Raw genomic sequence first — 8,852 nt, forward strand, 5'->3', positions numbered from 1 at the left:
GCAATTATCAAATACAATGTAAAAACTGAGGAGTCCAAAATGACTGAGGAGCGACATTAGGCAAACAGCCAGAGAAAAGAACTAAGAACTATTTACTACTAATGTCACGGCCTTTCCCGACAAAGGGCAACATTTTATATTTCCCTTAGCCCAATCCCAACCACTACACCTTGGGGAGTCGCAAGTTGACAAATGCAGAGAGAAGATGGGAATTTGCACAATATATTTATTCAACAAAAGAATTTTATATATATAAAAAAAAAAAAATCCATCAACTCCAAGTGCACCCAGTCCCAGTCCAGAACCTCGGCAGCCAGTTCAAGGAGGGACACGCAACAGTCCACTTAGTGTTCTGGATAGCAATGCTGCAGACAAAGGACAGAACAAAAACAAAACGCAGTCACCACTCAAAATAACTGAAATTGTAACAAAGAAACAAAAACCCACAAAGACGCAACACAAAAATGGAGCCCAAAGAATATAGAATATTTTAGCCAAACAAAATGTTCCCCAATAGGCTAGCACTGGAAAAAAAACTACTTAAAACACCACAGCAAACCCTCCAAATTATAAACCCCAAAATAAATCAAACCAAACAAATCCAAATCCCTTACACAACCAAAAATCAAATAATGAAATAAACCTATAGCAGTACCCAGCCTAATAGAAAGCAACTTCAGTATTTATAGCAACGGACTCCAACAAACTAAAACGATTAAAATGTACTGCCCTAAAACTACGACTGGTGGATGGCAGAAGGTTAAAATTCTTCTAAAAAGGTAGGGGGTTGCACGTAGCTTTTTATCAGCGCGCTTCTCGTGCACAGACAGCACCAGCAGCAGAGTCTCTCACGTTCTCGCTTTCACCAGCAGCTCAGCTGTATTTACTCCGGCACGTCCCAACTTCTCAGATCAGTCGGACAAAACAGACACCGCTTGGTTCACTCGGTTCACCCTTCAAACAACGGAAGTCTTTCCGCTTTGTTGCGTACTTGCCAGAGTCGGGAGCAGTGTCCGCCTGTGTCACGCCTTTTCTGGCCTTTAACACATGAATGGTGGAGAAAATCAAGCGTTGACAGGTCATCTAGGCTACATGCTGTCTAAAGTGACGTCATTCATAAATAGTCATTTTTTATTAGAAAGCCTTTTATCTACTAAGATTTGGAAGAAAAGCAAGGGGCTATTTACACAATTCCCATAGAAACGCAACCCATTAACAGATATAACGGATATAGCATTGAAGTGATGATCACCTTTACAGCTTGTTGTTTAGCAGTTGCCTGTAGTCTGCTGGTCTGAATCATATTTAACTAATTAATTGTAATGAAAATACCATCTAAGCATTAATCATTTTAAAATGGTAGTCTGTAGCCCTATCACACAAGGGGGGAGGAATGTTAATGTTGAGCAAATAATAACTCACTTGAAACTTACCAGTAATATAAAAAGATGTAATATACCACACATACCAGTGTGAGCGGTAATTTAGGAAGGAAGTTTCTAATTGTGTCTAGCCTTATAATTTTGATTGTAAGGGCAGGGTAAAGGTTAGGTTTCTGCCAACATGTAAAATCTTATGGAATTTGTATATGTCCCCATGGACAGAGGTATCTATGTTCCCAAATCTGAAAGGCAGAAGCCGTTCTTAATGAATTATCTCCTACGATTGGACGACAGGAACAGACAGAAATAGACCTGAACTGAACTGAGCAGATGTGTAGCCTGTCTTGTTAAGTGTGGATGTAGGTGCTTACATGTGTATCCTGACTTAGTCATGGCATGGAGTTGGGTTTAGGGGGATACTGCTGCTTCTCCCTGGTCCACCATCCACGGGACCACGTTCTTCTCTCCAGCCCCACTGGAGACAACAGCAAAACAGGAGCAGCTGGAATTCAGCCAGTTCTCTATGTGTTTCAGCAGATGTACCTGAGTTAGAAGGTGAGCTACTACCTTTGCATGTAGAAAAGCAGGTAGGCTGTTTTTGCCCTGCTCTTAAGGACGGCTGGCTCTGTCTTTTTTGAAACCTTTGAATCGTTGAATTTTAACCAGCACTCTCCTTTCTCCTCAGCTACGTCGCTGATGTAGTGCCCTGTCAGGGAAGCAAGATGTCATTAGTCACTTTATAGTTTCTACTGCATGTTTGTGGATATTATCAGACTGCTCACCACTGTCCATGCTGCCACCCAAATGAGACACCACAGCGTGGAGTCTGTAGATGTCTGTGTGAACAGTTTCCTGCAAACAACAAGTACATCTGTTTTTTCATATGATTAAGTAAGAATGCATCTTAGATCGTTGATATGGGTCTCTCTCATATCTATCTATCTCTCTCAGTCTGTCTTTCTCAATCTCTCTCAGCATCTTTCAATCTTCTTTTTCATCTCTCTCTCTATTTCCTCACCAGTGGGCTGACGTGCTGTACTTTCTCTCCCTGTCCTTCTCTGCTCTCATTTACTACTAATGGGTTGAGAGAACTACATCATTATGGCAGGTACGTATAAACGTAGACAGGTTGTAAATCCAAAATTTAATTGATCACTGTAGGAAAATGGCTGATGTTTACCTTGTTCTGGCACAGAGCTTTTCTCCAGATTATCCTCCTCATGTCCTTTGTCCTGGGTGTATGCTGGTCCACTGTGGACACATCACAAAGCCATTCAGTTAGCGTCTCATTGCTAATTGTGAAAGGGTGGACAGAGGTGAGAGAGCGTATGCTCAGGCCGTTGTACAAGCTGACCTTAACGGTTGCCCGAGTGAAGCCACTCCAGGGAGGACAGAGAGGTCCAGCTCTGAGGGGATGTCCATTAGGTTTGTTAGTTTCTTGCCCAGCATGTCAAACCTCTTAATGTGGAGGATCAGAACTCTGTTCCAAAAGGAAAAATGATGTAAGAATTGGAAGAGTGTGAGATGACTGCTTTAAAACTCATTGTTTGTGGTAATTCACATAATGCGAGACTCACCGTGGGAGTGTGAAGAACTCCACCACTTCACATGCCTCGGTGCCTTGACCACATTCACATTTGAACTCCAAAACCGTTGACTGAAAAAAAGTTTTGATTGAGAGTGACAATGGTTAGGATGGCTCCCTAACTTAACAAACTGGCAAAAAAAGTGTTGTCCAGTAGGGGTGTGTGAGGTGACAGACCTTGAAGTAATTGTGTAGGCTGTCAGTCAAGGTAGAGCTCAGGTTAACAGAGAGGTGGTTGAAGTCCTCCACTCTGGAGCTCTGCAGTCCACAGCTTTCAAACAACAGAAATCAACAGAGAGGTTACAACATTCACACAGAAATAACCCACATTATCCCATACCAAGTGTGTGCATACTTTGTGACAATGCACACTCTGAAGAAACACATGTTAAGAACAGTTGATTTACAAGAAGGAGATGTGGTGATATAGCACAGAATTACCTGCTGCAGGTGCGCACAGATTTGAGGTGAAACTCAAAATTTGCCACAGGGCAGATGTAAGAGAAGGAGGAAACCCTGAGTGTCTCTCCCTCCTCCTTCAGCTGAAGCAAACACATCATCAGGAACTCATGGGCATCCTGTGGAAGACAGTACATCAGAACGGCAATGCTCCTGGACTTCAGCAGCAACAGAGTTGAGAAAACAAAGAAGGTTGTGTGCAGTTCCTGCAGACTACTGCATGTGGTTCTGATGTGTTCTGAATGGCTCAGAGGGTTGTTTAGCCGAACCTGTTCGTAGTCCTCTCCAAACGCAGGGCATCTGACTGAAATACAGGCATTCAGGGCTCTCAGGAGCTTCTTCTTCTTTGAAGAGCTACGACTAGTGAGCCTGCCTTGCTGTAGATCTGCAAAACATCTACGCACAGTAACAGGGAGACCAATGTGGTTTATAACTCTCAGCATCACAACACCTCTCTAAGCACTCATAATTGAACAGTTCATTTAGACATGTGAATCCTCTGTTCCTGATTGGCTACCTGAGCATCTGGCAGCTGGATGGATCCGTCCAGCTGGAGCACTGAGCTCTGATGGGGCTCCAGAAGCAGGAGAGACTCAGAAGACACTGCAGAGTGGCGTTCATATAACATGTATTCCCAATGTTGGGAAACCTAACAGGACATTAATGTTTAGAATAGATTTAATACATAATCAGTAAAACTTCCAGGCCACTAGGTGTCAATGTCACGTAATTTCAGAATTTGAAGAAGAACTGCAAAAATACTTATTGCTCCTTTAATTGCTACGTGCCTTTATTTTGGTTCAGAGATAAAGACTGTGTACATTACATCTGTGTACACTGCAAAATCACGTAATGGTTGTGTGCTAAAACACAACGTGTTCTGTCTTTACCCGAGCTGTCGGATCTCTGTGTCTCTGCCAGCAGAAACAGTGGGGGCGTGTCCTTGGCCCTCACCCTGGCCACTCTCAGTCACCCTTTCACTACTGACGATGTGCGGTAACAGGTGCTGCAAATTCTGCACACGAAAGTCTCCCTCTACCACAACAGCCGGAAATCTGAAAGAGAGAGTAGAAGTGACAGATGAATATGGAGTTTGTGTAGTGCACAAAATGTTCACATACATACAAATGTTGTTTTTAATATTTTTCAGTTTCTCTTTATTTATGCCACAATGTCAATATATAACCATTATAGATTGTCCATACTTTACTGTGCCATGAAGATGACTTTAATAATGTACCCACCTATCCATGGGCACGGAGCACACATCTTTATCAGCAGCCCCTATGGAGAGAACAAAACCTTGGAGTAAGTGTCTTTGACTAAAACATACTATGCAAAGGGACAAAATCATAAAAGATTCTGAGCTCTGACCAGGAACAATCCCTTCCGTGTTCTTGGGTTCAGTAGGGAGTTTGTTGTTGGACCTGGGGGCAAATAATTCCAGGGAAAAATCATAGACAGAATAAATAATAACCAAATGTGCATGTGACTACACATGTGCATGTGACTACACAATTCATAAGGCTGGGACGGTTTTCATACCTGGTTAAGTGTCCCTCAGAGGAAGAGGAGCAAGAGATGGAGGAGGAGCTGACATTCAAGGACTGAGTGTCAGTTACTTGTGTCAGGGAGGATGACTCTATATGTCTCCACCATCTTTGCTTTTTCTTCTTTTTAACTTCACTATTCACACCCTCTTTGTTCTTTTTCTGTAGGAAAGCATTGGTTTGTCAAATCATGGGTATGGGAAACCTCAGTACACCCTAAAAAGCATCACATCTTAAATCGAGAAAATATCGGAGAAAATATCGGAGAATCGGAGAATAACCGGTATAAAAATGCCGGTTACTCCTTTTTAGACCACAACGTATAAAAACGTTAGATAGCTACCTTCATACACGAGTAAATGCAACCCATTTGTCCGATATACGCTCCTTCCTAACAGAATTAATGTAAACGTCGTCGCGTCGGGTTTGCAGGTACTTTAAATGTGATGTTCGCGATATATTGACCTGGTTCTATTGTGCAGCGCTGTCACGGCCTCGTTGTTAACGTCAGTAGCTATATGACGTAATAGTGCTGCGTTCTGTTGTCGTTAAGTGTGAAGCTGTAAGCTCCAGACTATTTAGCACAACTTCTATACCCTATATCCAAAACCAAACACTTAGGTCCTCAGACACAGGTCTTCTGGTGGTTCCAAAATACAAGCTTGTTACTGCTGGTGGGCGCTCATTCTGTGTAATGGCCCCAAAACTGTGGAATGGCCTCCCGCAACATCTCCGCCTCTGTTCATCCTTTTCCTCCTTCAAAACTCAGCTTAAAACTCACCTTTTCTCTCAGTATTTTCTCCCTTCCACATAGTCATAGTATGGTTTAATTAATTATATTTATTTATTTAATTTTTATTTGTTTTTTTCCCCATAGGATTTTTGTAAAGTGTCCTTGGGTACTAGAAAGGCGCTATATAAGTTTAACTTATATTAAATACGTTGTTTAAATATCTAAGTGACGCACTACCGCTACTAGTGGTGAGAAAGTGTACTGCATTTTATTCAAAATCAATGCGGTCCGGCGGCCCTCTGCGGCCCAAAGTTTAAAACTGTTGTTCTTTTGAGGCCCTCAAGGTGGCGTTCGCGGCCCACAGTTGGGTTAAGAATCTCATCTAGATGAGGTTTTGGGGCTAAATCATCTCTTGACTGTCATGATGATGCCCGATGTTGTGAGGGTTTTGTGTGTTTTTTTGTTTTTGTTTGCCCAATCTTTCCTTTGCAACCTTTCAGTGACTCTGCAATATACTCCGCAGGGGACGACCAAGTTCATGGTCATGGTTCATGGATCATGAAATCCCTTCACCCTTTAGTGCTAAGGTTTAGTGATTCATCTTATACATTATTATACTAGAAAAATCCACATACTAGAATGTAAGATACTGATTAGTGAAAGAAATCTGCACAATTACACACACAGCTTTGGCACCTTGCAGGGCTTTGAGCTTTTATGAAAAGTGCGGTTCAATTATACTTCACATGTACAGTATCAGCTACTCTTTTTGCATTTTAAAGTCCCCTCTAATTTATAACTGTCCAACAATATTTCAGGTTGTCCTAAAATATTTCCTGATTGCTTATAAATTGTTTCTTCACAGCTGATTGCCTGACTGAATCTATAGATTGCCTTTCCTGCATTTACACTGAATGTAGTTTGACAACATTATAAAGGATATATGTTTCCAAAACATGCATAGAAATTCAAGTCATGGAGTACAAATTTAATTTGATCAAATTACAACTTGACAGAAAAAGTAAAACTGCATTTTCATTAAATAAATATACAAAATTCAGATTCAAATTGTAGCTGTAGAGAGATGAATAAAATCCATTCAATTGTCATTAACAAAAAACAAGCAAAAACAAAACACACACACACACACACACACACACACACACACACACAACAGATTTGCCAGATTTCTATACGATGAAGATTTTTTAATCAGGTGTCAACAGCACGACATCTAACTTGGATAAAGCCACTTCTGTTACGTAAGGAAGTGTCTGATGGAAGTGTCTGATGGGAGGGTCTGATGGGAGTGGATCAGAACTCTGTTCCAAAAGGAAAAATTATGTAAGAACTGGAAGAGTGTGAGATGACTGCTTTAAAACTCATTGTTTGTGGTAATTCACATAATGCGAGACTCACCGTGGGAGTGTGAAGAACTCCACCACTTCACATGCCTTGGTACCTTGACCTTGACATTCACATTTGAACTCCAAAACCGTTGACTGAAAAAAAGTTTTCATTGAGAGTGACAATGGTTAGGATGGCTCCCTAACTTAACAAACTGGCAAAAAAGTGTTGTCCAGTAGGGGTGTGTGAGGTGACAGACCTTGAAGTAATTGTGTAGGCTGTCAGTCAAGGTAGAGCTCAGGTTAACAGAGAGGTGGTTGAAGTCCTCCACTCTGGAGCTCTGCAGTCCACAGCTTTCAAACAACAGAAATCAACAGAGAGGTTACAACATTCACACAGAAATAACCCACATTATCCCATACCAAGTGTGTGCATACTTTGTGACAATGCACACTCTGAAGAAACACATGTTAAGAACAGTTGATTTACAAGAAGGAGATGTGGTGATATAGCAAAGAATTACCTGCTGCAGGTGCGCACAGATTTGAGGTGAAACTCTAAATTTGCCACAGGGCAGATGTAAGAGAAGGAGGAAACCCTGAGTGTCTCTCCCTCCTCCTTCAGCTGAAGCAAACACATCATCAGGAACTCATGAGCATCCTGTGGAAGACAGTACATCAGAAGGGCAATGCTCCTGGACTTCAGCAGCAACAGAGTGAGAAAACAAAGAAGGTTGTGTGCAGTTCCTGCAGGCTACTGCATGTGGTTCTGATGTGTTCTGAATGGCTCAGAGGGTTGTTTAGCTGAACCTGTTTGTAGTCCTCTCCAAACGCTGGGCATCTGACTGAAATACAGGCATTCAGGGCTCTCAGGAGCTTCTTCTTCTGTGAAGAGCTACGACTAGTGAGCCTGCCTTGCTGCAAATCTGCAAAACATCTACGCAAGGTAACAGGGAGACCAAAGTGGTTTATTTCTCTCAGCATCACAACACCTCCCTAAGCCATCATATTTGAACAGTTCATTTAGACAAGTGAATCCTCTGTTCCTGATTGGCTACCTGAGCATCTGGCAGCTGGATGGATCCGTCCAGCTGGAGCACTGAGCTCTGATGGGGCTCCAGAAGCAGGAGAGACTCAGTAGACACTGCAGAGTGGCGTTCTGGAGGCGGGAAGGGAAACTGCAGGTGTTCTCAATACACACCTTGACTAGCTAGCCAGGTATTTTAAAATGAAATGAAATGTGCAATGTGAAATGAGCACACATTTCATTTCATTTTACCTGGCTAGCAGAGGAGACAATTCCAGGTTCAGAAAGTAAAAGTCCTCACCAGGATTTTGCTCAGGCTTCCTGGATTGTGTTGATTCCACTAATTTTACCTGGATTGCACTAATTAGAAAATCTAGCAAGCTTGAGCAAAATCCTGGTGAGGACTTTTACTTTCGGAACCTGGAATTGACACCTCTGCTGGCTAGCGAGTCAACATGTGTATGAACACCTGCAATTCTCCTTCCCTTAATAGTTTTAGTAAACAATTCAGTAATGTGTAGTGTCTCCACCAAATTTCTCATGGATTTTCGTGACTGGATATGGTGACGGATTAAATCTGGTGGCTTGAAGAATCCCGTTCACCACTGTTAACGACACACTACTATAATTTACCCAGCTACAGTTTATGTATTATGCATTGATGTGCATTTACAGCACACTTGTAATATAGTAATATAATTTTCCCAGCTACATTTGATTGTCACGTAGGGCTACTCCCCCCTCTCCTAGCTGTCACTCCGGTGTCCTGC

General features: G+C 42.1%; 2 protein-coding genes across 3 annotated transcripts; both read right to left on the reverse strand.

The window, feature by feature from the left end:
- Positions 1–265: 265 nt before the first annotated feature.
- Positions 266–2,881, reverse strand: LOC143501927 (ubiquitin carboxyl-terminal hydrolase 37-like). Of its 2 annotated transcripts, none has more exons than XM_076995087.1 (6): positions 2,737–2,881; positions 2,563–2,633; positions 2,168–2,234; positions 1,950–2,088; positions 1,754–1,857; positions 266–1,038 (listed from the first exon to the last, which is right to left on the reverse strand). In XM_076995087.1, the coding sequence occupies exons 2-5, from the start codon at positions 2,602–2,604 to the stop codon at positions 1,791–1,793; spliced, it is 315 nt and encodes a 104-aa protein (XP_076851202.1). In that variant the 5' UTR covers positions 2,605–2,633; positions 2,737–2,881; the 3' UTR covers positions 266–1,038; positions 1,754–1,790. The 2 variants fall into 2 exon arrangements, with proteins under 2 accessions (XP_076851202.1, XP_076851201.1); XM_076995086.1 differs by having other exon boundaries at positions 2,165–2,234.
- Positions 2,715–5,889, reverse strand: LOC143501923 (uncharacterized). Its single transcript, XM_076995083.1, has 7 exons — positions 5,320–5,889; positions 4,972–5,138; positions 4,671–4,853; positions 4,317–4,481; positions 3,944–4,075; positions 3,696–3,822; positions 2,715–2,840 (listed from the first exon to the last, which is right to left on the reverse strand). The coding sequence occupies exons 1-7, from the start codon at positions 5,344–5,346 to the stop codon at positions 2,715–2,717; spliced, it is 927 nt and encodes a 308-aa protein (XP_076851198.1). The 5' UTR covers positions 5,347–5,889.
- Between the last annotated feature and the right edge of the window lie 2,963 nt (positions 5,890–8,852).

The sequence above is a fragment of the Brachyhypopomus gauderio genome, unplaced genomic scaffold (assembly GCF_052324685.1).
Source record: "Brachyhypopomus gauderio isolate BG-103 unplaced genomic scaffold, BGAUD_0.2 sc179, whole genome shotgun sequence".
NCBI classification, from domain to species: Eukaryota; Metazoa; Chordata; class Actinopteri; order Gymnotiformes; family Hypopomidae; genus Brachyhypopomus; species Brachyhypopomus gauderio.